At 53.6% G+C, this 27,476-nt stretch overlaps 1 protein-coding gene across 1 annotated transcript in view; it reads right to left on the bottom strand.

Annotated features, from left to right (window-relative positions):
• RAB11FIP4 (RAB11 family interacting protein 4) overlaps nt 1-27,476 on the bottom strand; it is a 124,130-nt gene that overhangs the window by 2,675 nt on the left and 93,979 nt on the right. Inside the window, exons 8-16 of the mRNA XM_007452463.1 lie at nt 9,250-9,476; nt 7,346-7,540; nt 6,455-6,589; nt 6,154-6,189; nt 4,885-4,984; nt 4,459-4,562; nt 3,226-3,366; nt 997-1,078; nt 25-162 (exon numbers count right to left, since the gene is read on the bottom strand). Coding sequence (XP_007452525.1) covers nt 25-162; nt 997-1,078; nt 3,226-3,366; nt 4,459-4,562; nt 4,885-4,984; nt 6,154-6,189; nt 6,455-6,589; nt 7,346-7,540; nt 9,250-9,476 — 1,158 coding nt within the window. The remainder of the gene's footprint in view (nt 1-24; nt 163-996; nt 1,079-3,225; nt 3,367-4,458; nt 4,563-4,884; nt 4,985-6,153; nt 6,190-6,454; nt 6,590-7,345; nt 7,541-9,249; nt 9,477-27,476) is intronic.

The following is a 27,476-nucleotide window of genomic DNA, read 5'->3' on the forward strand; positions in this document are numbered from 1 at the left end:
GGCACCTGCCGGCCCGGGACCCACCTCCTGCGTCGCCTCCCGCTCCTTCTGGAACTCAAGGCGGTTCTGCCGCAGCTTGTCCATCATGCGCTTGTACAGGTCCATCTCATCCTTGAGCCGCAGGCTGGTGTCCTCCAGCCGGTCGGACATGCGCTGCCGCTCCTGGAGCCGGGGAGACCGGGGCAGGGGGAGAGTTCCCAGGGGGCCCGCTGTGCCCCAGGGGGTTTGCTGGGGGCCGGGGCAGACACCTCGACAAATGGGCCATCAGATCAGCCCCTTGGACAGAGCCCTCCGAGGCACAGATTAAAGAAATGGCCAGATCCCCTAGGAGTCTAGAGACACAGCTAGAAAAATCTCAGGTCTCTGAAGCCCTTCAATGATGCCACATGGACCTGAATAAGAAGGTAAGACACCCTGGACTTCCCTGGTGGTGCAGTGGTTAAGAATCTGCCTACCAATGCAGGGGACACGGGTTCGAGCCCTGGTCTGGGAAGATCCCACGTGCCGCGGAGCAACTAAGCCTGTGAGCCACAACTACTGAGCCTGCTCTCTAGAGCCTGTGCTCCACAACAAGAGAAGCCACCGCAATGAGAAGCTGGCGCACCACAAGGAAGAGTAGCCCCTGCTCGCTGCAACTACAGAAAGCCCGTGCACGGCAACAAAGACCCAATGCGGCCAAAAATAAATAAATAAAATAAATAAATTTTTTTAAAAAGAAGGTAAGACCCCAACCAGAAGCTAACCTCTTTCTTTTTTTTTTTTATTATTTCCCCCCATAATACAAGGAAATAGATATTCACTATAGAAAACTTGGAAAAGAAGAAATATGGAAAAATGAATGATTATTCATGTTTGATGCCTTTTTTCTTTTTTTTTGGCTACAGCAATTTTATTAGAATTTCAGAAACTAGAAACCAAAGGCCTCCGATGGCAACGCAGCCTCTCTGTGGATCTGGCTCAAGATCCAAGTCTGAGCGACGCCTGGACCTGCTTTACCTCATCCAGCTTCTCTGTTTGCGACTTCAGCCGAGTCACTGTCGTCCTAAGTTCTGTATTTTCTTCCTCTAATTGCTGCACCCTGGGGAAAGGAGGACAAGAATGTCAAAAATGGAGATTCCCTTACGATTGGACAGTCTGCAGCAATTCTCCGCTCCCTGGAGGGTACATACCAGAAAGAGAGAGAGAGAGAGAGAGAGAGAGAGAGAGAGAGAGAGAGAGAGAGAGAGAGAGAGAGTACTGTTACACACACTATAGGCTCTACTGTTTTTCAAAACTGCTGTACAGGTTGTGAATGTTAAAATAATAAAACGCAATAATGCAAATGCCAGGTCAGCAGACATTCATCCAGAAGCCAAGCACCAGTAAAGCACTTTGGTCAAAAGATTATAATGTAACTGAAGCCCTGTAATATATTATACTGAATATAAATTATTAATGTAATTTAATTTTAAGTGTTAGCTAAATGCTTACTAGAGTATTTTAAAAGCAAAACAATCTAATGGCATAAACCTGAGACGTGCAAAAGCAAGTTGGTAAAATATTGTAAAATACGGTAGGGAGTAATTGGATCTTAGCTCTGGGCAACACTAATACTTAACTGAAAATTGGTCTTCTGGGGTTTTTTCAGTTGTTTTATTCAAAACCCAAAAAAATTAAAACCCCACAATTCTGCTACGTGTTCAGGAACATTTTCTAGATTATTCATTTTTGCTTCTCTTAATACCTCACTGTTTCTACAGCCAACATTCTCCCTTCCATAAATACACTGCTGCTTCATTGCAAATACCCTCCTGTAATGGGGAAGTTAGTATCATGAATTGGACTTACTCCAAGATTTAGCCATACAATTATTATCAGAATCTTACTGGGTCAACTCATATGAACACTTTTACAATTTTTGATACACACTGACAAGTGACTTTTTCTAAAAGTTATACCCATTTGCCCTCCCACCTGAAATATAAGAGAGTATCTCACTGCATTCATGCCGGCATGCAATGTTATCAGTTTTGAATCGATGCTAATTTTCAAGTGGCGGATGATTATAATGTTCACGCGCATTTTTTCAATCCTGGGTGAGGCTGAACATTTTCTAGGCATTCTGTCCCTCTGCTATGATTTTTCTGTAGATGTCTTTCGTCCAGTTTCTTTGGGAAGGTGGGAGGGGATGGCAGTCACTAAGTTTTCTTAACAATACATGTGAACTCCACTAGTGATTCAATCATTCTGGGAGTATTGACTGAACACCAATATGTGCTAGAAACTGGGAAAAATAGCAGGAAGAGTCCTCCCTCCTGTGGAGCTGACACTCTAGTGGTACTGGAGATAGTTATTAAGTTAAGCTATCAAAATTTGGCTATCTGTTTTTTTAGCAGCATTGCTTACACCACTCAATGTGTCCCAAGCACAGAGCTTAGCTGCACTACAGGGCTCAGCATTGGTCCACGTGGGGCACATCCCCACAATACATACACATTTACTTTCATTTTTTTAACCAGCTACGAGTCAAGACCACCCCCCCACCACCAATGCTGCATGAATTAGGTACTGACCTGCAAGTACACTCTGGAAGATTTTATACAAAGCTCCCACTCTGCTGAAGCAAACCACCAAGCAAGATCAGCCCTCACAAAGCTAAGCCTCAGAATTGAGCAGGAGAGAGTCTATGCTTGAGTGATTTGGCAGAAACAAACAAAAAGAAAATCAGAAATTGGTCTTATCCCAAGGCAGCTGGGGGTGCAGAGCTTGACCATAAGAGGCCTTACGAGTCCAGTCACACCTGAGCGCCCCAAAGAATTCCAGGCCTTCTTTTTCAGACTGGCCAGGACGTGGGCTCCCTGATAAGGGCTCGCCCTGACACAAGAACTAGGAATCCTCTTGTTCCACAAGCCCTGAGTGCGCCTCGGACAAAACAAGGGGTGTGTGTGTATGTATGGTCTGTGGTGTGTGTGTGTGGTGTGTGTGTGTGTGTGTGTGTGTGTTAACCTATTCTTCTATTGATAGACAAGCGTCGTTTCCAGTTGTACCTACTATGAACATTCTTTTACCTGCTTCCTAGAGAACACATCCATGTGTTCAAGTATCAAAAGTAGATTTACAGAAGGCTTCCCTTTGGGGCTCAGTTTTCCCATCCATACAATGGGAACGGCGCCGGCCCACAGGGCAAGAGCTGGGCGTGAGGGCGCATCAGAGGGCGGAGGGCACTGGGCCATCCCGCGGGCCCACCTGGTGTTCAGCAGCTCGATCTCCGTGCTGCGCTCCCGTTCCAGCTTGCTGTAGGCCTCCCGGTGGCGCCGAACCTCCTCCCCCAGGGCCTGCTCGGCCGTAGTCTCCTGATCCTTCACCATCTCCTCCAGTTCGTGCACCCTGAGGAGCGGGGCAAGGACCCCAGTGCAGGGCAAGCTCTTGTGGCCTGACTCTCCCCCCCACAACCCAGGCTGCGACCCCTGGGAGCCCCGGACCCCAAGATCCTGACACCCCGACTGTGGGCCGGCAGCTTTGCTGACAGATGAACAAGGGACCCCAGGGCATCTAAGGAGAGGCGTGCCAGCCACACCCACCACCGGAGCCAGGAGGGGGCAGCCCTGGCAGTTGAAGGGGTTCTCCCAGGGCGGGCACAGAGAGGGGTGGCCTCGCCACAGTGGATCAAATAGCCCTCAGGCCTCACCTACTCTTTTTGCTCCCTTCCTTCCCGGCTGGTCCCCCTCTGATCAACAGCTCAGCTCACTGGGCACCCTGACCGCAAAGACAGGCACATCCTGGCTGGTGGTGGGCCTGCCAGAGCCAGGTAAGGCCAGGCCCCACTGTCGTAACCCCACTACTGGTGGCCTAGTCGGTATATCAGTCTGGGGCACCTTTCACTGGCAACAGTCCCTCCATGGAACTGAACTTCTGGGGTGTACAAGAGGACTCATCTTTGGGCCCTACGAGGTTGAGGACCAGACCCTGGACGGGGATCAGTTTACCAAGTTTTATGCCATCCTGTGAGGACTACACCATACACGCACCACCGCACTGAGTCACGTTCAGTGGGCCTCTGTTGGGCAGAGGGCGCAGCAATGCCTGGACCCTTCCCCACCCGTGGCAGGTGTGAACCCCCAACTCGCACCGGTCTCTCCCTTTGCAGAGCTTGTCCCCCAGAAGGGCGGTCAGGCCCTCATCGTTGTGGGACAGAGAGAGACAGGAAATGGATCCCAATTCCTCCCATTCACCCGAGCTGGGGCTGCAGACCTGGGGGGCCGAGGTCAAGCTCTGCCTGTCTCCCTGTCCCCAAAGACCTGTCCTCCTGGGCACCCAGAGTGGGCAGGGCCCACAGCCAGGGGCTGACGTATCACAGACCCTCAGAGCTAGAAGGACCTGCAGGTCACCTACCCCACCTCACTCCGCCCAGCTTCTCCTGGGGGCTCAGTAACACGGACCACCCTCCATGCCCGCGTCTCAGCCAAGGCCGGGCCTGACCTGTGCACCAGCTGTGTGTTCTCCTGCTTCAGCTTGCTCTTCAGGTCCCCGTTGGTCAGACTGTCATTCTCCAGCTCTGTCACCTTTTTTTCCAGAAAACTCACCTAACGTAGGGGGGCAGGGGTGGGGTGGAGGAAACCTCTAAGTCCACTGGACTGAGAACCTAACAATGATGGGACTGACGGCTAGGAGCCCTGCATGACTGTGAGTGAAGGGTCGTGCTGGGTGGGGCCGGGGGTGGATGTGCCCATGTGATCGGGGCCACCTATCCCCGACTCATGGGCAGGGACAGGGTCTCCCAAGCCCCCAGGCAGCCGTCAGGAGCCCCTCCCCCCACCCCCCGCCGCAGCCAGCCGCCAGGAGCCCCTCCCCCCACCCCCAGGGGGCATGCCCATGTCACGTCCCCGCCCTCCCGCCCAGGCCCACCTTCTCAGTGATGTCGTTATCACAAGAGTCTATGCTGTCCCGGAACAGGTCCTCGGTGCTGCCATTGCTGCTGCTGAAGTTGCTGCTGTGCATGAGCTGCCTGCACACGGTTGGGGGAGGCATGTCTGGCTGCAGGGGCTCTGGGGAGACTGGGGTCCAGACTCAGGCTATGGGCTGGGGGAGCACCCGGGACCCCAGGGAGGGTGCCCTCGCCTAGTCAGGGGAGCAGAGTGGCCTGACTTCTGAACTCAAGAGATCATTCTGCTCTGAGGACGGCAGACGGGGCTCCTGAGCCCCAGCAGACATGGCCGATCCATCAGAGCCATTTCCTGCTGCGTCAGTACGCTGGTGCACACCAGTGTTCCAGCCAGCAGCTGCCACAGACCAGAGCTGGTGGAGGAGCCCCCCCACTCCTGGCCCCTTCCACCTGGAAAACCGCCCCGTGCAGGCAGCCTGGTACCACAGCCCCGACAGAGGGCCTGGGCCCCCTGAGACCACCCAGTCGGCTCCCGCTACATCTCTGGGGACCCAGGTGGTGGGCAGGGGGAGGGAGACCCTCCCAGGCTTTGCAGGATGGTAGGACGGTGGGTCGGTGGCTGGGACTGGAAATGGGCACTGCTGTCCAGGTAACTCTTGCCTGAGGCAGAACCCAGCCGCTTCCCCCTCCCAGCCAGCAGCCAGGGTCTCAGCCAAGAGACTGTCCCACCCCAGCTCCTGGACACTTGCTGGCAGCTCCCAGAGCCCCGGGTGTGGAACTGGGGCGAATCTGCAGGAGAGCGGGTGCGGGACCCTGGCAGGCCCAGGAGGTCAGCTGTGCAGGATTTAACCTGGAGCAGAGGGACCAGCTCCAGTGGGGACACTCATGCCCCATCTCTGCCAGTGGGAAGCCCAGGGCCTCCGCTGGTAGAGCTGCCTGCTCCAGCGCCCAGGGAAAGGCACCGGCAGCCGTGAGGGCAGCTGTGTCTCTCAGGGCACCCCTGGTGTGCCTGCCTGAGGCAGAGGCAACGGAGGGCTTGGAGAGGCCGCCCGCTGCCAGAAGGGGCAGAAGGGACGAGGGATGGGTTTGGCAAGGAGGCCGGCCCCGCTTTCTCGCAAGTGGAGCTTCCTCCGCCTGCACCGCCTGGGACGCCTCATCCCCCTCTGCACGTGCAGACGCGTGCAGGGCACTGGCTGGGTCTGGGCTGCTGGCATGGAGTCGGCCACCCTGTCAGCAGGAGTACAGTGAAAGGGGACAGCGTTCAACCCGCACTACCCTGAGGGAGGCCTTACCGTCCAAAGGCTGTGCTAGAGATCTTCCGGTTGGGGCTAGAGACAGAGAGTGGGGTGGGGGGAGAGAGGGGGAGAGAGAGAAAAGGATGGTTGAACAGAGAGGCCTTTAGCCCACTCCTTCCTCTGCCCTGGCTGCAAGAGATCAAAGTGCGGGCGAGGCTTTTTCCTGCCCTCACTAATCAGCTTGGCCCTGAGAAGCAACCCCCGATCACCTGTCAGGACAGAGCGGGGCCACCTTCCCCCCTGCTTCTCCCTCTGGTCCCCACCCCACCCGCCCCTATGCTGGGCCCCGGGGCCTCACCTGTTGGCCTTCAGATTTTTCAGTCGGGCTTCCAAATCATTGAGCAGGTTGATTTTCTTGCAGCACTGAGAGCAGTAAACATCCAGCAATTCGCTGTTGTACGCGTGCCGCATCTTCCTAGGCGTCTGCCCCGCGCTGGGTCACGAGAGGGAAAGAAATCACCTTCTGAACTGCTGTCCAGTCTGGTGCCCTGCCCCGTCCTGCTGAGCTTATTACTAGATTCTCCAAAACCTGTGAGCCTTGTGTGTGTGTGTGTGTGTGTGTGTGTGTGTGTGTGTTTGGGGGGGGGGGGGGGGGGGGGGGAGGAAAACGAGTGCTGAGAATTCACAGTGGGATATGGGCTCTGCAGGAGAAGACAAACAGACACACACGTTCTTGCCTGGTAGCTTCAGAATCTAAATAGTCGTATTTAGATTTCAGTCATGGCGTGAAACGTGACAAATTCTCTCATGCTGTGTGTGTGTGTGTGTGTGTGTGTGTGTGTGTGTGTGTTTGGGGGTGGGGGGTGGGGAGTGGAAGTAAAGCAAGAGATCTCCCTCCTCCAGCGCTCTCAAAGACAGGAAGCCAACGAGTTGTACGCATTTCACAGAGAAGGCAACTGAGAGCTATGGTCAGAGTAATGACTCAGCTGTGCGGAAAGGAATCAATATGCCACTTGGAGCCTTCGGCCTTTCAGGTTGGTTGTGTTTCTTCCCCAAGACAGGAGGAAGGAGGAATTCCAGACCCCCAATTAGGGTGCAAAGGCAGCACCCCCCCAGGCGCCCCCCCCCAGTACAGGAGCAGAGCCCAGTTAGCTCACGACTCCGCCAGCTGAACCCCCGCTAGGATGAGGCTGGACTGGTTCTGCCACTTTTCCTGGACCCCAAATGCCACTCCAGACCAAGGGGCCACCTGGAGGACACCGACGACCCCAGGTCCGAGTAGACATTGGTCCTGGTCTCGTCGTCGGGGCAGGGGCTGCTGGGGGCACAGTCCACGTCATCCGCCTCCCCGTAATCTTCGAACTGCTCCTCGTTGCTGATGAGTGAGGTGGTGGAGTGTGTGGAGAGGTCTGACGTGGTCACGGATGGAGTGTGGCCCAGGGACCTGAGTGTAAGACAAGGGTCGGCTGTGAACGAGGCGCCACCACAGCCTGCGGGGCCCAAACTGGCCACACTTTCCAGGAGGTCCATGGGCGCCAAGATACCAGGAGCCTGATGAAGCCTGTATTTCTTGGCCTGGTAAGCACACTCCAGGGACCTTATCCTAAGGGAAACACCTCACCATAGAAAAGGTTTCTGCACGAGAGATGTTCAAACCGACGCTGCCCTAGAGCAGCCAAACATTGCTTACAACTTAATGGTGTATGGACAGCTACACTGAATTAGCTGTTAAATTATACTATATATCAGTAAATGAAATGGTCACATAAATTATGGACTCTCAAATCACTCTGGATAGGTTTGTAAAAAATACTGGCAGTAATGTGGAAAAATTAAAAGCGAAAGTTTTTTTTGATTGAAAAAGTTCTAAAAATTAAAACTAAAAACTAAACTTAAAAAAAATTATTTTGAAGTTTTAAAAATTAAACTAAAAGTTACATATAAAATTTTAGACATAATAAGTCTAAGCATGTAAAGGGTCTACACAGAAGAAGGTAAAGCAGGAAATAAAAATATTTAAATGGGCTTCCCTGGTCGTTGGGAAGTCTGCCTGCCGATGCAGGGGACACGGGTTCGTGCCCTGGTTCGGGAAGATCCCACATGCCGCGGAGCGGCTGGGCCCGTGAGCCATGGCCGCTGAGCCTGCGCATCCGGAGCCTGTGCTCCGCCAAGGGAGAGGCCCCAACAGTGAGAGGCCCGAGTACCACAAAACAAACAAACAAACAAAAAACAACAATGAGCCAGTAGGCAGGATGCTTCGCCTAATCCACAGAGCGGATTTCTAGTCCAAAGAAGCCTAAGGCCACAGAACACAGGTCAGAGACCCCAGGCCTCTCACGGGTGACCCAGCGTGGCCTGGGACAGAGTCAGTGGCTGGCTGAACCCTGTCTGAAACCTAAGAACAAAGAAGTACAACTAACTCATCACCTGCCAAAACATATCTTCCCTTGAGTCGTTGTGCAGCAGTTTCTGTGTATCCTTACTCGTAAACTGGGATCTCTCCAACCTGCTGACAAGCCTGTGCACTCAAAGAATGGGAAACAGTGATTTTCAAACTGTGCCCCTGAGGAACCCTGGTTTCCATCTAAGAATCACAGCGTTAATCATTGGGGCTGAAGATCAAGTCTCTGGGTATCTCCACCTTATTTTATTGATTCATGTATGTATCTGTCCTTGGGCTCCTTAGCACCTCGGGTTGAATTCGTCCCATTCCTCGCCGCTTTCTCCTGTAACTTTTACTAAATCTCTCGGCACCTGCTGCTGGCTGCCTCCTGGTGACTGGCCCCAGATAACAAACGGGAATGATCAGGTGGCAGATGATTGGCCATATGACCAGCTGTCCTTGGGCTGGCTGGTCACCAGTGCAGCGGATGGACCGCCCCCGGGACGCAACAGGGATGAACAGCTCCAAAGGGCCCCTCCTCGACAGTGTGATTCCCAGAGACCCTTGGGTTTGCGAACCCCTGCACTGAGGAAATATACTAGGTTGAAACATATGAACTTGCCTTTTTCTCGAAGGTCGAACATGATTAAAAATCGACCACTTCGTATATGGTAAGGTTGGCACCGGGAGCCCCCTCCTCCCGCTCCAAACCTCTGGCCGTGACCATCACCTTCTCCCGACAAGTGGAGCTCCAGGCAGTTTTAACTCACTTGTCCTCCGGAAGGAACAGGCCCCCGAGCCCTGCCTCCTTCTCGGCGGCAATCCCGACCGGCCCCTCCAGACTCCGGCTGCTCTCCGTGGGGCCGTCCATGTCCGACTCCTGGGGGCCCTCGGGCGGGGCCAGCGTCATGGCCTCGTCCTCATCCACAGGAAAGAAGCCGGACTCCCTGGGGAGGAGCTCGCCATCAGCAAAGGTGGGGTCTGGCACCTCGCTGCCCTGGGGAAGACAGAGGGGGGCAGCACGAGTGAGCCTGGCTCCCCGAGGCTCAGCACTGCTCCTCAGACCGTAAGGATGCCAGCAGGGCCGGGGACGGCGGGGACGGCGGGGACGGCGGGGACTGCGGTTCCAGGAAGCCCAGACACTGAAACCTCGGGTGTGAGACCCTGGCAGATGATTCACCTCGGGGACCTCTCGTGCAAGGCCAGTGAAGGGTGGGAACCTCCAGGACAGCCTTCCATGGAGAAGGGCCACAGCCAGGCCAGCTGCATCATCCAGGGCACCTGGGCTGCTTGGCAGGGTCCCCAACACAAAGTCTGCACAGGAAGCCAAGTGACTCCGAGAAAGCTTCTTAGTGATTAGAAAGGCACAGCCCCAATGACAATGACTCTGACCTAGCAGAGTTTGATGCGGCATGATACAGGGACTGCCCAGCATGGGGTCTGCCCCCCACGGTTCTGGGCATGTCAAATAGCATCTCTGAACCTCAGTTCTGGCCTCTGTAAGTTGAGGATGGCGATGGAATCTTACAGAGGGATCGCTGTGTCACAGCAGGACCTCAGTGGATAAGTCTAGACCACAGATCTGCCCCGGCCCTGTCACAGCCAAGCTGGGGAGCAAGAATTCTAGGTCTTTCAAGTCTGAGCTTTGGACTGGTCCTCGGTGCCTAGCACCCTGCCCGGCAATGTCAGCGCACCATAAAGATTTGCCCAAACCTTTTGCTAAAACCATCTTACAGGAGAAGAGCTCTGGCTTTATTCAGAGTTTACCTAGTCCGAGAGAGGCATATCTCTACAAACCATCTCTCGGGGCTGCTTTGCCCCTGAGGAGGTAGGAAGCTTGGAGGTGACAGCCTCCACCTGCTCCCGCCGGAGATGTCAACTATTCCCCAGGTACTTCACCGTGCTCCTAGCTAGGGCTGGCAGGGTCCCCGTTAAAGGTGCGTCCTCCAGCCCCAGGACCACAAGAAGAGTAACAGTAACAAGGGCTGTGAAAAGCCTCTGGGCATCTCAGACAAGAACAGGAGCAGGGACATCCAAGGAAGGTGGTCAGCGCGCGGCTTGGCTGTGCCCGCCCAGACGTGTGCAGCTGTCCAGGGGGTCTGTCCCCACCAAGACACATGCCAGCGCTAAGAATAGACGGCGACTAATGAGCTTGCCTCCTGCCTGTGCCATGACTCGGGCTGAGCACCAGATGGACCAATAAAGCCGGCAGCAGGCAGCCAGGAGCCTCTGACTGTGGAGGCCGAGGGGCTGTGTAATTAAACTCCCTCCTAGTGTTCACGCGGCCCTTTGCACCTACGTGGCACTAATCAATCCCACACAGCTCCCAACCTTATCAAATCTTGTGTCCTAAGTGAGCTCTTGTCTGCAAGCCCGAAGCTGTCCGTGTAGAAAAGAAAGGGAAACCAACATTTACAGAACCACCACCGAGTTCTGGAGACCGAGCTAAGAGTTAATATATTACCCCATTTGGGCTTCATGACCCTTCAGGACAGGGATTCCCATCCCCATTTTACTAACGGGGAAGTCAAGGCTCAAAGAGTACCTGCCAGAAGTCCACTGGCCGTAGGCAGAGGGTCCCACCGGCCTCTGGCCACCGCTCGCTTGGTTCCATTTATCACTGACGCAACCCATGGTGACCATGAGGAGAGACACATCACAGGAACACATTACTAATTATGAAGCCCAGGCACTCCGCCTAATGCTGCGACTTCCACATGCCGCCCCCGCTTCCTGCCTCCAGCAGGGAATGTCCGGGCTAGTGGGTGGTCACCCGGAGAGAGGTCCTCCATGGGGAGCTGGGGCTCGTAGAGAAGCAAGGAGCATGTTCTGTTCCTCCACCTGCAGCTTTTCACCCTCCCAGACACATGGCAGGGCAAAGGCGGCACTGGCTGGGAGTCCCTGCTCTGTGGCTCACAAGAGGGCTTGGTCACTTTGCAAGTGGGTGTTTCTTCCCCTCTTCACAGCCCTGAGAGGTGGGTCTCCTTCCCCCTCTGTGTAGGGAGGTGACGTGACTTGCTTGGGGCCACGTGGGAGTCAGTGGCAGGGCTGGGACTGGCCTGTGAGTCACCAACGCCCATGCTTTCCCCCTGGAACCGCGTCAGCAGGGGTCCGCAAGAGGCTGCCACCCACCCTGCCCCTTAGAAGGCAGGCAGGGGGCCAAGTGGAGCCCAGCACCTGTGATTAAGCATCTGGCTTGGCTTCTGGCCAACTCATGTCTGCCTCACTGGACACTGAGATACGGAGGCCACGTTTCTGCCAGGCACTCTGTCCCAACACCCAACCCATGGTACACAGGTGGGGACCAACCCCCTCACCTGAGGTCCCACAGCGACATACCCGTAACTCCTGACACCTGGCCCAAGGCCCTGCCCAGGGTGGAAAGAGAGAGTGTTCTCAAGTGGCCTGTCTCAGTCACGGCAGGGGCAGCAGGAGGGGTCAGACACCCCACCGGGGTCCCTCCCTCCCAACTAGACCAACACCTCCTGGGCATATTTTTACCCTCTGACTAAGCAGACTCCACACCTGCCCGGCCCTTCACACTTGACGAAGCATCCTGTCTGTCTCCCCCACACAGCATTCAGCTCTCACGGCAGCCCTGGGAGAGCTCCGGGGAGTGTACGGGGCAGGATGGAGGATTCATCTTCTCCATCCGACACTCAGGGAAGACGAGACTCGGAGAGGGAGGGGACCGCCTGGAACTGCCCGGCTCCAGAGGGACCTGAGACCTGGAGCCACAAGTCCCAGCCCTCACCCACCCTGACACCCTCCCTCCGCTACACACGCCTGCACACACGCTCTCGACAGGCCAGCCTTTTCTCTTAAAAAACGGCTGCTCTCCCTGCGTCAAGATCTCTTCATTCAAGCCACAACTGGTTGCCCAAGGCAAGTGGAAATTTTAACTACAACTTCAAAACCATTTCTAGTGCAGGCGGTCCTCCAACTTACGATGGCTCGACCCACAATTTTTATTTATTTATATTTTTTGTGGTACGCGAGCCTCTCACTGCTGTGGTCTCTCCCGTTGCGGAGCACAGGCTCCGGACGCACAGGCTCAGCGGCCATGGCTCATGGGCCCAGCCGCTCCGCGGCATGTGGGATCTTCCCGGACCGGGGCACGAACCTGTGTCCCCTGCATCGGCAGGCGGACTCTCAACCACTGCACCACCAGGGAAGCCCTCGGCCTACGATGTTTTGACTTTGCAATGGAGTGAAAGTGACAGGTATTCAGCAGAAACTGTACTTCCAAGTTGGAATTTTGCTCCTTTCCCGGGCTAGCGATGTGTGGTCTGACGCCCTCCTGATGCTGGGCGGCCGCAGCTCCCGGTCAGTCACCCGATCACGAGGGTGAACCACTGATATGCTTACAACCATTGTTTTTCACTTTTGGTACAGCGTTCAATCAATTACATGAGCTATTCAACACTTAATTTAAAAATAGGCTTTGTGCTGGGTAATTCTGTTTAAGTTATTCTAGGCGAAGTTATGATGTTTGGTAGGTTAGGTGTATTAAATGCATTTTCCACTTATTGATACAACACGGTTACATCCCACTAAGATCTGCAGTCCCCCCCCCCCAATTTAAATAATATAAAGACAGCTATAAGAAAAGTAGCTGGGATGTAGTCTGGGATGGTACCAGTTTGGCTTTTTTCCTGGACAAAAGTGGCCCTGTCACCCGTGCTCCTTCCTGGGGGCCTGGGTCCCAGCCCAGCTTCCACTCTCCCTGGTCCTCCAGGGAAGGGCTGAGTGTAGCACGGGGTGGGGTGGGGAGGCAGCGCTGCTGAGGTTGGGGGACAGCCTGCTCTGATCCCAGACAGCTCAGGAAGGGAGGCAAGCAGGGATGGCTGCTGGAAGGTGCTGGAAGGCAACCTCTCACCCCACCTGGAGCCATCACTCCCTGGCTGGGAGAACCAAAGTCACATCAGAAACCCTTCTGAGCCAGTTTCTTTTATATTTTTTAGATAAAGTTACAGAGGAAGAGGAAGAACTCATCCATAATAAAAGCACCGTCCTCACGGGGTTTCCAGACGGCCTGGGAAGATGCTGCACCTGACAGCAGGGGCTTCCTGAGGCCCAGTTACCCTCCAGTCAGGGCCCGGGGCTGGTCGGGGCCCCCACGGAGCCCCTGTGTCACACGTGCTGCCCTGAAGAGGAAGAACTCTGGGGAATGTGCAAGAGCTAAAGAGTCATCTGCCTGCGCGTGGTGAGGCAGAGTCTCCTGTTGCTCCAGGATTCCAGAGTGCCCAGACAAACCCCAGGCCCATTCCCGACAGCAGGAAACTGGGCTGCGGCAGCCCCGGGATGGAGCTGGGGGAAGGTCGGGGGGGGAAGGAGGACATCGCTCCACAGGGCACCTGCTGCTCGTGGGCACTTCTAGGCCGAGAACCCCGAGAGCTGCCAGCCCGCCCCAGGCCACCTGGTCCACATCCAGACCTCCCTCCGCAGCAGCGAGCTCCTTGGGCGTCAGGGGACGCCTGGTGGTCCCGGATCCTAGGCCTGCTCTGGAGGGGTGGCAGGATCAGGGGAGTGCGTAATGGGATTTCACAGAAAAGGGGGTGTCTGATTTTTTGGGGGGCCTTTAGGGAAGGGACAGTGTCCTCAGCAGGTAGCTCCAGGCAACATCTGTGGGTGACCCATGGCCCCAGGGCTCTGTTCCTCAGGACCCAGAGCCACAGGCGTGGCTGGCATATGTCCAGTGCACTCCAGGTCACCTGGAGGGGCCCCAGGACACCCCTGTGAGTGGGGCTGGGTGGCGGTGCCGCTCTGCAGCCTGGCAGACTGGGTTTTTAGTCCTGGCTGGCCCGGCCACTCACAAGCAGTGTGACCTTGGGCAAGTGACCTCTGAGCTCCTGACTCCTTACCTACAGAATGGGGACAGTCACCCCTACCTCAGAGGCTACTCTAAGGACCACACGTGACAATTTTCACAGGCACCAAAGAGCTGGCAGCTGTGGAAGCATTAAATCCTGACCCGGCCTCCTTAGGGGCTGTGTGTTGCAGAAGCCGAGCTGCCCCTGCAGCCCACGCGTCCCTGGCTAGTCAACCGGTGAGATCCTGGACAGACAGGAGGCCAGGAGGCAGGTCATCCTCAAGAGGGTTTCTGGAGAGTTCTGGGGCCCAAGGCTGGGCAAACACGCCCCAGTCAGCCGCTCCGGCAGGGCAGGTTCTCCAGCCCCCCACCCCCGTCTCTGGCTGGGGCTGGATGCTGCCGGCCCGGGCTGGAAGTGGGGCCTGGAGGCACAAGCCTGCCCGTGGGGCCGCCTTCTCCAGTCTCAGGCGCAGCCTGCACCCACCAGCAGGCCCCAAAGTCACGTCTTCCTCTGTAGCAAGTTGGCACGAGCTGAATTCAATGGCTGGTGCAAAGGCTAAGCATCAGTACCCGTGGGGCCCTTCCAGGCCTCAGAGGGGCCCCACTGGCCACACCCTCGGAGGGGCTGCGGCACGGCCCAGACTCAGCTGCTTCCTTTGGCCCTCCCCCTCCCCCACCTGGCCCATTCGCCTGGCAGCTGACTCCAGGTGACCCCATTTCCACATTCCCGGGGAGAGGGAAGCCCCTAAAGGGGTAAACATGAGGACTTCCACATCTGAACCCCACAGTCAGCATCACAGGGAGCACAGGGCAGGTGATCAGCAACTGGGCCCAAACTGCACCGCTGATGGTTAGCTGGCAAGAGCCCAGCGCGGGAAGCCTGAGGCCTGGGCGCTGGTCCCCGCTTGGTCGCTGGCTGGCTGTGACCCAGCTGTTGGATTTCTGAGCCTCATCTAAAAACAGGGATGGAAATACCTACCTGGCAAGATTGCCCTGGAGAATAATTATGCCTCACACCTCATGGATGCTTGGAAACACAGCAAAGAGCGGGGGGCGGAGTGGCGTTAGAAGCAGAAAGCTCTGCAGGTGGACTGACCGGTTCAACTCCTGGTCAGTCCACCTGCACTGCGCTACCAGCTCTGCGCTCTTAGGTTTACTGAACTTCAGTGCCTCAGTCTCCCCATCTATGGAATGGGGTTAACTATTAGCATTAAACGAGTTGGTACGTATTCTAAGCAGAAAGTGCTCAAACCTGAGCTATTATTATCTTCATTGTATTGAGAAAAGATAGCCAGGGGTGCATGCTGGCCTAGCGGTCTCTCTCCAGCCCCCGGGATCCTATCCCTCCGACCCCGGTGGCACATGGTGTGAAGGTAGGCTGGGTGCAGCTTCTGGAAGCCAGACACCCCATGGTGCAGAGCCGGCCCTCCGAACAGGCCAGGTGCCTCTTTTCTCCCCACCAGGGCTGTCTTCTGCCCACTGTCTTGGAGGGTCTCTCTGTGCATTAATTATACCCTTTATTAAGTGTTAGGATGAGATGCTGCCTGGGCGAGGGAGTCCACGAGGCTCCCAGGCTCTGGCTATCCACCCCCAGCCCTGGCAATGGCTCTGCTCCCCAGGCAGTAATGTGGAGCCAAAGAACAGCTCCATGGGGACAGGGCTAGGTAAAAATAGCTCGGGCGGGCACATCCCAGCTTCCCGTGCTGCCAGGCACCAGCGGGCACACGTGGAACCCCACTGCAGGGAAGGTATGGGGGGAGGGATGGACACAAACTAAGCCCAGGGCCGGGGAGAGGCCAGCCTGCCGCCTGGCGAGGCTGAGCAGGCTTGAGGGGACTGGGCGTGTGGGGAGTCAAAGCCCTCATCCACCCTCCCAGCCAGCCAACAGCCCAGGAACAGTGATAGGCCCAGTCAGGGTCTCGCTGCGTCTTTCCCCAGGTAGCAGACGATTCAGGTTATGGAGCTAACTTGTTGGTGCCAGTGCCCCAGGTGCACAGGGAGGGGATGGGGTTACCTGGGCCAGGATCCACTACACACCACTGTGGCTCAGCAGCTCTCATCAAGCAAAGATGGTGGCAGTAGAGATTAGCAGCCATGCAGGCTGTCCCCAACTCCCGGCTTGAAGCCAGGACTTGCTCTGCAGGCAGCTGGTGCTCATCAATGGCTCATGGGAGACTTTTCAGCAGAGGGTCGCCCGGGTGCCAGTCAAGGGGTGAGGGTGGGAATAAGAGGGATTTAGGGGTCCACATGGAGGGGCTGGTGCCTCAGCCTTGCCTTCAGAACAAAAGCAACCTTGACTCACATACGAGGCCTCAGCTTGCCCACAACAGGGCCAAGGGCAAACCTGGGAGCACCAGGTCACCAAACTATTAGAGGTTATCACCCGTCTCAGCCAGCCCTGGGGACTGACCTCACACTGTGAGTTCAAAGCTCTGCAGCCCAAGCTTCCCACTCTGATGGGGAGGCCAAGATCAGGCAAACAGACAGATTGCCACCCGCAAGGCTAGAGCAGAATCCCCTCTAGTTAAGCTCCCTCCCAGGGGTGGGGCACCCAGAGCAGCTTTCAGGCTGTCTCCTCCCAGCCAGGGGCTCCAGGATCCACCTCCTGAACCCTCACTTCAGGGAGGGCACCACCGGCAGCTGAAGACCACCCTTGACTGGGTTCCCACCCAGGAGTGGATCTCAGTGTAGACGCCCTAGCAGCTACACTACTTTCATCATAAAGTAGACCCGCAGACCCCAGGAGGGGGACAATAGTGACAACAGGAGTTCTTCAGGAGCTTATTATTAGTCTCAAGTGAGAAATACTAAGAGGGTTTGATTCTCCCATCACCCCCTGGAGGGAGGTACTAAACCAGCCCATTTTGCAGATGGAGAGACTGAGGCTCTCGGGCAGACTTGGTTCAGTCCAGGATCTGGCCTCCACCAGCTGTGGAGCCTCAAGCTGGTAATGACGGAAGAGAAAGTCATGCTCGTGTTTCTCAAGAACTCCATTTCCATAAAGCCAAGGTGGTCAGATGAGTCAGTCTGCTGTTGCACACACCATCACCACCACCACCACCACCACCACCACCACGACCACGGAAGGGGTGTGGAAGCCCGCACTGCCTTTTTTCAGTGTTTTAACTGCAACTCCTCAACTGTCTCTCTGCCTGATCTCCACACCCTCACCGCAGCACACATGCTGCTGCTCAGGTAGTGCCCCAGGAGTGCAAGGGAAAGGAGGGCATGACGTAGCTCCCAGAAAAACTGTAGAAATGAGGGATGCGGGATTGGCCCCTTGGCAGCCAAACTAAGGCCAGAGGTGGGCGAATCCCCTGCAGGGCAGCAGAACAGAGGGGCTGGAAGCCTTAAGGGTTGGGGTGAGATTCTGAGGCAGATCCTGGCAGCGACCACCCAGGCACTGGCCAGGGGTCTTTTGTCCGGCTGACCTGAATGTCCAGTCGGCCCTAAAGGCTGTGGGGCCTTGCTGAACTGGCACCAGAGCTGGAGACCACTCCGTGTCCATTCAGATCTTCTAACCAGCTCCCCGGGGTCCAAGTTCACCCACCACCCTTCGGATCAGGACGAGCTTCCGAGGAGCATGCTGACAATGAGAGGAGGGCTGCCCGAGCTCGCTGCCGGAGTGCAATGCTCACTGAGAATGAATCAGCTGGAGTTTTGGCTCTGTGCGTTCAAGGAGGGACAATCTGCAGGCATAAGTGGCACTCGAGTCCCAGGGGTGTGGGAAGGGCCAACAAGATCTGCTTTCCAAGCCCATTAGGCAACGGGTCAGACCCTGGACCCCACTGGAAATGCTGCTCACTCCAGGGCCATAGCCCCACCCAGGAGACACTCTGAGCCCTCTGTCCCCACTTCTGTTCCAATAACACATTTGAACACGTCAAAAGGTATCAGTTAAAAAATAAAAATAAAAATGTGTTGCTAAAAATCTAATGGAGAAGAAAATGGAAGAGGAGAATACTTAAGTCATCCAAAAGAATTCAGGAAAAGGGAGGAAAAGAGAATCAAAGATCAGATTGGAACAAACAAAAAGACACATAATAAAGAGCTCAACCATATCAGTAATTCATTAAATGAAAATTGAATAAACCATCCTATTAAAAGAGAAATACTGTCAGACTAGATTTAAAAAACTACACGCCGGGCTTCCCTGGTGGCGCAGTGATTGAGAGGCCGCCTGCTGATGCAGGGGACACGGGTTCATGCCCCGGTCCGGGAAGATCCCACATGCCGCGGAGCGGCTAGGCCCGTGAGCCATGGCCGCTGAGCCTGCACGTCTGGAGCCTGTGCTCCGCAAAGGGAGAGGCCACCACAGTGAGAGGCCCGCGTACTGCAAAAAAAAAAACAAAACAAAAAACAAAAAACAAAAACTACATGCCATTTACAAGAGACACAATTTAAGCATAAGGACACATGTAGGTGGGAAGTAAAAGAATGAAAAAAGATACACCACGCAAACACCAACTAAAAGTTGGAGGGGCTATATTAATATCAGACAAGAGATAGAGAGACATTAAAAAAACAATAAAAATCAATTTAACAAGATGTAACACTCCTAAGCATTTACACACCTAATAACGTGGTTTCAAAATATACAGAGCAAAACTTAACTCATCTCTCAGTAAATGATAAAGCACACAAACAAGATAATTAGAAGGGAAACAGAAGATGTGAACACAAGCTTGACAGGACACAAATATAACGTTACACCCAACAACTGTAGAATAAAACCATTAGATCAAAGGTTGATGAGCATTTGGATACTTGCACAATACCAAAGAATCACCCTACAGATTACTGCAACCCCCTGACCCCACCCCCAGTACCACTACCATGGAGAAAACAGGCTACTGTCATTTTAATGCAGTGATCAAACCTGGCACCGCTAATTAGGACCAATCACACACTGGCCTCCTGATGTGTTCCATTATGAAGGACACAGCATCACCTAGCATACAGTCTTTACAAAACATTTAATTCTAATCAAGCCTTAAAACCTAACCTCTACTAAATGGGAAAGCAGGGGACAGAGGAACAAGTTACACATCACCACAGGGAAACAATCAGACAGAAAGAATGTGGCACCTTCTAAGACAACTGGCCTGGTCTTTTCCAAAAGAGAAAGTCATAAAGAAGAGGGAGGGTCCCTGACTTCAGACTATACTACAAAGCTACAGTAGTCAAGACAGTATGGTACTGGCACAAAAACAGAAATATAGATCAATGGAACAGGATAGAAAGCCCAGAGATAAACCCATGCAGATATAGCCACCTTATCTTTGATAAAGGAGGCAAGAATATACAGTGGAAAAAAGACAGCCTCTTCAATAAGTGGTGCTGGGAAAACTGGACAGCTATATGAAAAGAATGAAATTAGAACACTCCCTAACACCATACACAAAAATAAACTCAAAATGGATTCAAGACCTAAATGTAAGGCCAGACACTATCAACCTCTTAGAGAAAAACACAGGCAGAACACTCTATGACATAAATCACAGCAAGATCCTTTTTGACCCACCTCCTAGAGAAATGGAAATAAAAAAAAGAATAAACAAATAGGACCTAATGAAACTTAAAAGCTTTTGCACAGCAAAGGAAACCACAAACAAGATGGAAAGACAACCCTCAGAATGGGAGAAAATATTTGCAAATGAAGCAACTGACAAAGGATTAATCTCCAAACTTTACAAGCAGCTCATGCAGCTCCATATCAAAAAAACAAACAACCCAATCCAAAAATGGGCAGAAGACCTAAACAGACATTTCTCCAAAGAAGATATACAGATTGCCAACAAACACATGAAAGAATGCTTAACATCATTAACCATTAGAGAAATGCAAATCAAAACTACAATGAGGTATCACCTCACACTGGTCAGAATGGCCATCATCAAAAAATCTACAAACAATAAATGCTGGAGAGGGTGTGGAGAAAAGGGAACACTCTTGCACTGTTGGTGGAAATGTAAATTGATACAGCCACTATGGAGAACAGTATGGAGGTTCCTTAAAAAACTAAAAATAGAACTACCATACAACCCAGCAATCCCACTACTGGGCATATACCCTGAGAAAACCATAATTCAAAGAGTCATGTACCAAAATGTTCATTGCAGCTCTATTTACAATAGCCAGGACATGGAAGCAACCTAAGTGTCCATCAACAGATGAATGGATAAAGAAGATGTGGCACATATATACAATGGAATATTACTCAGCCATAAAAAGAAACAAAATTGAGTTATTTGTAGTGAGGTGGATGGACCTAGAGTTTGTTGTACAGAGTGAAGTAAGTCAGAAAGAGAAAAACAAATACCGTATGCTAACACATATATATGTAATCCAAAAAAAAAAAAAAAAAAGGTCATGAAGAACCTAGGGGCAAGACGGGAATAAAGACACAGACCTACTAGAGAATGGACTTGAGGATATGGGGACGGGGAAGGGTAAGCTAGGTCAAAGTGAGAGAGTGGCATGGACATATATACACTACCAAACGTAAAATAGATAGCTAGTGGGAAGCAGCCGCATAGCACAGGGAGATCAGCTCGGTGCTTTGTGACCACCTAGACGGGTGGGATAGGGAGGGTGGGAGACGCAAGAGATATGGGGACATATGTATATGTATAACTGATTCACTTTGTTATAAAGCAGAAACTAACACACCACTGTAAAGCAATTATACTCCAATAAAGATGTTTAAAAAAAAAAAAGAAAAGGGAGGGGGATTCTTCTAGACGAGTGGTTCTCAAACTTTAGAGTCATTTGGAGAGTGTGGTGGATTGTTAAAACTCAGATTGAATCAGTTTCTGATTTAGTAGGTTTGGGGTGATGGCTGAAAATGTGCATTTCAATAGGTTGAAATAGGTTTTTCTTTTTTTTTAAGTGCATTTCTAACAAGTTGTCAGGTTATGCTGATGCTACTGGTCCCAGGGCCACACTGGGAGAGCTGCTGTTTTCAATTACCCATGAGATATAAAAACCGAACGTTATCTTTGATTAGATCCTGGTTCAAGCAAGCAAGCAAGCAAACCACCACCTAGCTGTAAAAGATCTTTTGGGGACAAGCAGGGAAACTGGAATATGGACTAGATACTGGGTGATATTAGGGAATGATGCTCGATTTTGCTAGGTGTGTTAACCGTATCTAGTTATGAAGGAGAAATGCCCTTAGTTTTAATAACATCTTGCCGAATTTTATTTCAAATGGCTCAGAAAAAAATCTCCCACACAGACAGAAAGCAAATATGCTAGCAGCACCGGGGAGCACCCGGGCATGAGAATCCTTAACGGTGCCGTCTTCCTCCACGACCAGCTCCCTGATGGTCTGTCCTGGCTGCAGGGGCTGATCTGGGCTCCCCGTGAAACACTGTGGGGTCCCCTTGTGTGGCGATGGAGGCACGGCTTATTGCAGGGGCTGTATGGTGGGTTCTGGAGCCATGAGGGCTGGGGAGCAGGTGCTGTGAGCCACTGCAGGGCACTGCTTACGGCAAAACCTATGGGAGTCATGCAGGTTGGTGGCAGAGAATGGCAGCCAATCTCACCCACAGTGGCCTCCCATAATCAGTTCTTACAGGTCTCATTTTTTTCAACATGTCAGAAGTAAACCTTACATACATAGAGCGTGAAAGACAGTTGCCCCAAACTTGCTGAACTGGTTAAGAAAAAGTGTAAAATCTCTCATAAACTTAGCTCCATTTAAAAGGAATATGGGGGGACATCCCTGGTGGTCCAGTGGTTAAGACGCCGCGCTTCCACTGGCGGGGGGCGGGGTGGGGAGGGCGGTGCGGGTTCGATCCCTAGTCAGGGAACTAGGATCCTGCATGCTGTGTGGCGCAGCCAAATTAATTAATCAATTAATAAAATAAAATAAATAAAATGCATGAAGGATCTGAATAGACTTTTAAGAAGTTTTTAAAAATAAAAGAACTATGAAAAGGGGCAGCCACCCTTTAAAAATGCTATCCTAGGGCTTCCCTGGTGGCACAGTGGTTGAGAGTCCGCCTGCCGATGCACGGGACATGGGTTCGTGCCCCCGTCCGGGAAGATCCCACATGCTGTGGAGCGGCTGGGCCCCTAAGCCATGGCCGCTGAGCCTGCGCGTCCGGAGCCTGTGCTCCGCAACGGGAGAGGCCACAACAGTGAGAGCCCCGCGTACCACAAAAAAATAAAATAAAATAAAAAATGCTATCCTAAAGGTAGAGTCAGCGGAAAGAGGGAGCTCAGAGGACCAGCACAACATCCTTGGGTAAAACCAGCGCTTGAGGATAAGAGCTGAAGGGTGAGCAGTCTAGGTTACAAATGACTAGATCAAGAGGCAGGGGCGGCTCAAGCTGTAAGAATGTGAAGGGTCCCTCATCAGTGGCGGGCCTTTGCCTGAAGGCAGAGCTGCCTCCCCTCCTCTTGGGCTCTCCCTGGGTGCCAGGCTCCGCTCCCCCTCCCCCTCCCCTCCCCCCTTGGAGGATGATTCCGGAGAACCTTTCTGTTATGGGCAGAATTGTGTGCCCCTTGCCCCCCAACCAGCAGTCTCTTAGAATGTAACTGTGTTTGGAGACAGGGTCTTCAAAGAGGTAATTAAATTAAAATGAGGTTATAAGGGTGGCCCTAATCCAGTGTGACCAGCGTCCTTATTGGGAAATTAGGACGTGGACAGACACAGGCACGCACACACAGACACACACACGACCAGGGAGTACTGTTAGGGTAGCCCTAGCAAACTAATACTCTTTCCTCCTCCTCTAGGAAGGCTGTGTGGAGACCCCTCAGCTAGGTCTGTGTTTTCCACCCACCTTCCCACCCGGATAATAAGAGCAAATTCCTTCAAGGTCAATTCAATTCGACCTCCATAGAGAACTAACTATTGAATCTCCAGAACCTTGTCAAGAAACTTGGGATTTTTTTTTTTTTTTTTGGTCAAAGGAATTGTTGGCTTCCCTTCCATGATCATTTTGAGATATCGCTGCTTCTAAAGAGACTGTATTTTGCTGACACTGAAGCCTGGTGGATCTACGATTTTCAGGACAATGTTTCATAAGCACTTTATACAAAGGAATTTGGCTTCCCTTCCATGATCATTTTGAGATATCGCTGCTTCTAAAGAGACTGTATTTTGCTGACACTGAAGCCTGGTGGATCTACGATTTTCAGGACAATGTTTCATAAGCACTTTATACACGGATCTAAGTAAATTATTTCCATTTCTTGTGTTCTCTCAATAGCATAGGTATTATAGTTTCGTTGTAGAGATGCGTGTGTGCAGTTCAATCACGGGCACTTAAAACTGCAAAGCCAATTTTTGTTTGCCCAGAGCTGTACACAGTGTAGTTATAGTACAAATATAAAAGTTATTTGGCCTAAATAGTGACTGGGTGACAAGAGATCTGCAGTTAGCCCTGGAACCACAGAGCCTCTAACCCTGGGCCAGGCCACCTCTGTGGCCAGCAGTGCCTACTAATTGAGCAAGATATTACCAGTTTCTCCATGCCAGGCAGTATTTCTGGCTACTTGAAATCTAGGGCAGACTTCTTCCCTCTGTTGTGGTCAGTTGAGGAAGGAGGGCGATCTACCACTCCTGGGGACACGTGGGCACCCTCCTCGGCTGTGATGCCAGCCTCCCCCTGACGCTGCCAGAACCAGAGTCCCCTCCCCCACCCCAAGGCTGGCTGTCTAGGGTCAGTGAGGGTGACCAAGAGGCCAGGCAGATACTGCAGCTGAATTTGGCGAAGTGACCCACTTCCAAGGAAAACCCACAGGGGAGGTGGTCCCAGGGTCAACTTTTGCTCCCACGGGCATCAAGCCCTTGATGGGGTCTAACCGTCCCAACAAAGCCCAGGGTCCCAGATCTGAGTGCCCTGGTGAATCTACCTCCTGAACACAAAGGATTCCAACAGCCCAGCTAGTCTCCGCCACTGCCCCTGAAGTAGACAGAGCCAAAGGTCTTGATTTTCAAAAGAGAACATGGACTTTGGAGGCAAACTGTTGGGGATTATGAAAACAGAACTTCAATTGCTTCCACATCTGGAAACCAAACCCAGCAGCCAGCCCCAAGAATTCCAGGCATGTCAGCCTGGAGAGGCTGCAGGTCAAGGGAGGTGTTTCCTGTTGGCCGAGTACCCTCCACCCACCGCCCCGAATCCACACGCAAGATCTGTCTATAAGAGGCCAGGTGGAGCCACACCTGAGAGGAAGCCAGGAAAGGAAGGTAACACACGGGAGCGCTGACCCCCGCGGCCAGCGTCTGCTCCGTGCTTCACTGGGGAGGGTCTCATTTTCCTCCCCTAAAAATCCTGCAAGTAAATACTGTCTCCTCCCTAGAGATGAGGACCCGGTGTCCAGAGAATTTAATCCACTCTGCCCTGCAGTGATGCTGCCTGTGATTTTTCTCTCCACGCCCATTTGTCATCGCACAGAAAGGTGGAGCCATGGGAACCTGAATCAGGAAACTTAACTTCCATTGCCCCCTCTAAATTCTCAAAAGAAGATTCCCCGAGTACCCTCCGGGAAGCCCCCGTTCCCACCAGCCATCGTATCTACGGCTCTTCCCGAGGAAACCACGGGCCAGGTGGAGAGCAACTCAAAGGTCAAAAGCGAATCCACAGGCCGCACATTGAAGGGGGCCCATCAAGGGCTCTCCTGGCTCTCTCAACAGGCAACTACTTTGGGCTACAAATTATAGCTTTGAGAGATGTGGCCGTCTGAAGTGAGGGCTTAATTACTCACACAGCCAAGAGTCTGCGGGGCTTGTCTTGGGGGCTCCCTGTGTTACCATCCTGATAAGAGGAGTTTAAAGTGAAGGCTGGGGAAGGGATAGCAGGGGCCAGACCTCCGCCCCCGAGAGCCCACCAGGTGGGCCCAGCCGCACTCATTCAGCAGGGCACCCTCCCGGGGGGCACACCTGGCAGAGCTGACAGTCCAGAGCTAGGCTGGGTGCCCACCCCAGCCCCTCTCTGCCACAGGAAGCCTCGGGCCTTGAAAGGCCAAGCAGGTGCCAGGGTTTACCCACAGCTGACGGCCAAGGCTCCTTCTGACCCAGCCTCCTGGAGTGGACAGGGTGGGGTCAGGCCAGTGACACGGCGGCGACTCTCCTCGTCCACACCCCACAGAGCCCCCCTGCCAGGCTCTCTGTTTTTATAACCTTCCGGCACCTTCCATGAGCCCAGAGTCCCCGGCAGTGCTCGCGGCAGGCTCAGTCGAGGTGTCCCTTTTTGTCCTGCAGCCTTTGCCAGGTCCAGCTATCCAAGCTGCTGGTTCCAGGGGTGCAGCCCTGCACTGGGGCCACCAGCGCACAGCTGGCCAGGGCTCAGGTCCCTTCCCAGGCGCCCCCCGCAGTGGGGACGGGGAGAGCACTGGGTCCCGCCAGCAGCCATAGCTTGGGGTTCAGAGGCGGGAGGCCCCCAGGGAGTCCTAGAGTACTGAAGCCCCTCAAGACCCCCTCAAAGAGCCTGTGGGCTCCCCACTGGCCACAGAAGCAGGCCCTGACTCCGCAGGCCAGCACACAGGCCCCGCGGCAGTCTCGGCCTCAGGACACGACACTGCCTCTCCTGCTCCCTTCATACCCCAAGCTCCTGTCCAGCTTCACCCGCCAGCCCCCAAGCCCTGGCACGTGACACCCCTTATGCGTGAAACACAATTCCTCCCTGGGTCACACATGCCTGCCCCTAAACAAGCCCCAGTTAGAAAGTCACTGGATCTGGGAGGCCAACGCCCTCCCTCCGCCCTCCACCTCTGCCCCTCAGCCCCAAGCCCGGAGCTGAGCTTCTAGAGCCCTCCGGCCATCTCTGGGCGCCCTCCCTCCGGTGAGCCCCATCTCTGCCCGTGACTCTCGCTGGGGCGCCCGGTAAGCAGGCACGCGCCAGGCTGGGTCTTCATCCTCACCTCCCCAACCCCTCATGTACCATTTTAAGGAGAGAAGGGGGAAGCGTTTCCATCCCAGCCTTGGCACAGCTAACCCACTGGCTCCCCCTGTCCCCAGCCAGGAGCTGTGTGGTAGCCTTACCTCCTGGGGGTCCCACAGGGGCCACTGCACCAGGTATTATAGGCTCTTTGAAAGCAAAGTTCTGCCCCACCTGCAGCTCTCTTTCTCTTAGGGCTGGTTTAATTCATTACACCCCTCGGTACACCCAAAGGACAGAGGTCCACCTTTATGCCAGAGACCCAACACCGCCTCATCAAAAGAGGGCTGCGAGGGCTTCCCTGGTGGCTCAGTGGTTAAGAATCCACCTGCCAATGCAGGGGACACGGGTTCGAGCCCTGGTCCGGGAAGATCCCACATGCCGCGGAGCAACTAAGCCCGTGCGCCACAACTACTGAGCCTGTGCTCTAGAGCCTGCGTGCCGCAACTACTGAAGCCCGTGCGCCTAGAGCCCGTGCTCCGCAACAAGAGAAGCCACCGCAATGAGAAGCCCACACACCAGAACAAAGAGCAACCCCCGCTCAACACAACTAGAGAAAGCCCACGCGCAGCAACAGAGCCCCCAACGGAGCCAAAAATAAATAAATAAATAAATAAAATAAATTTATTAAAAAAAAAAAATTGGGCTGCCAACCCCTGACACTATACACAAAACTAAGGAAGTAGGGCTACTGGCTTTCATCAGCATCTTGAGAGGCAGAGAGGAGACCTCTGACAGAAATAACCTTTAAGACCACTGCCCACTCTGAAGGGTCTCCCTCCAGCCACCATCTCTCACTGAGCCCTCGGCCTGCGGCTCCCCCAGCCCTGCTCCTCCCTTAGGAAGCAGCCCCCCTTGTCAATCTCACCCCCCACAGGTGCCAAGGCACTGACTGCTCACCCCACTCCCTCCCCATGCAGCCCAGCCAGGCCACCCACCACATCCCACTTATACAGGCAGGTCCCCATGCCTTCACCCGCGCTGTTCTCTGCCCTGAACTCCTCCATCTGTCTCAGGGCATTTGCTTGGAGCAACACTGTCAGCTGGCACTCCCTGAGCCCTTGGCACCCAGCTAAAGAAACACAGGGTGGTCTTAAACATTTGAGGAAGACCAGGAAAGAATGCATCTATTAGGCACCTAGCATGTGCTGGGTGTTTCTGTGCGTCAGCCATCGTTCAGATGCAAAAACTGGGGCTCAGAGAGGTTAACCAATTTGAAAAGGTCACAGAGCTAGCTGGACTAGGGTTTGAACAAGGTCTGATTTCAATACAGCAAGGAAGGTGCAGG

This window comes from Lipotes vexillifer, unplaced genomic scaffold (genome assembly GCF_000442215.2).
Source record: "Lipotes vexillifer unplaced genomic scaffold, Lipotes_vexillifer_v1.1 scaffold216, whole genome shotgun sequence".
In the NCBI taxonomy this organism is placed as follows: Eukaryota; Metazoa; Chordata; class Mammalia; order Artiodactyla; family Lipotidae; genus Lipotes; species Lipotes vexillifer.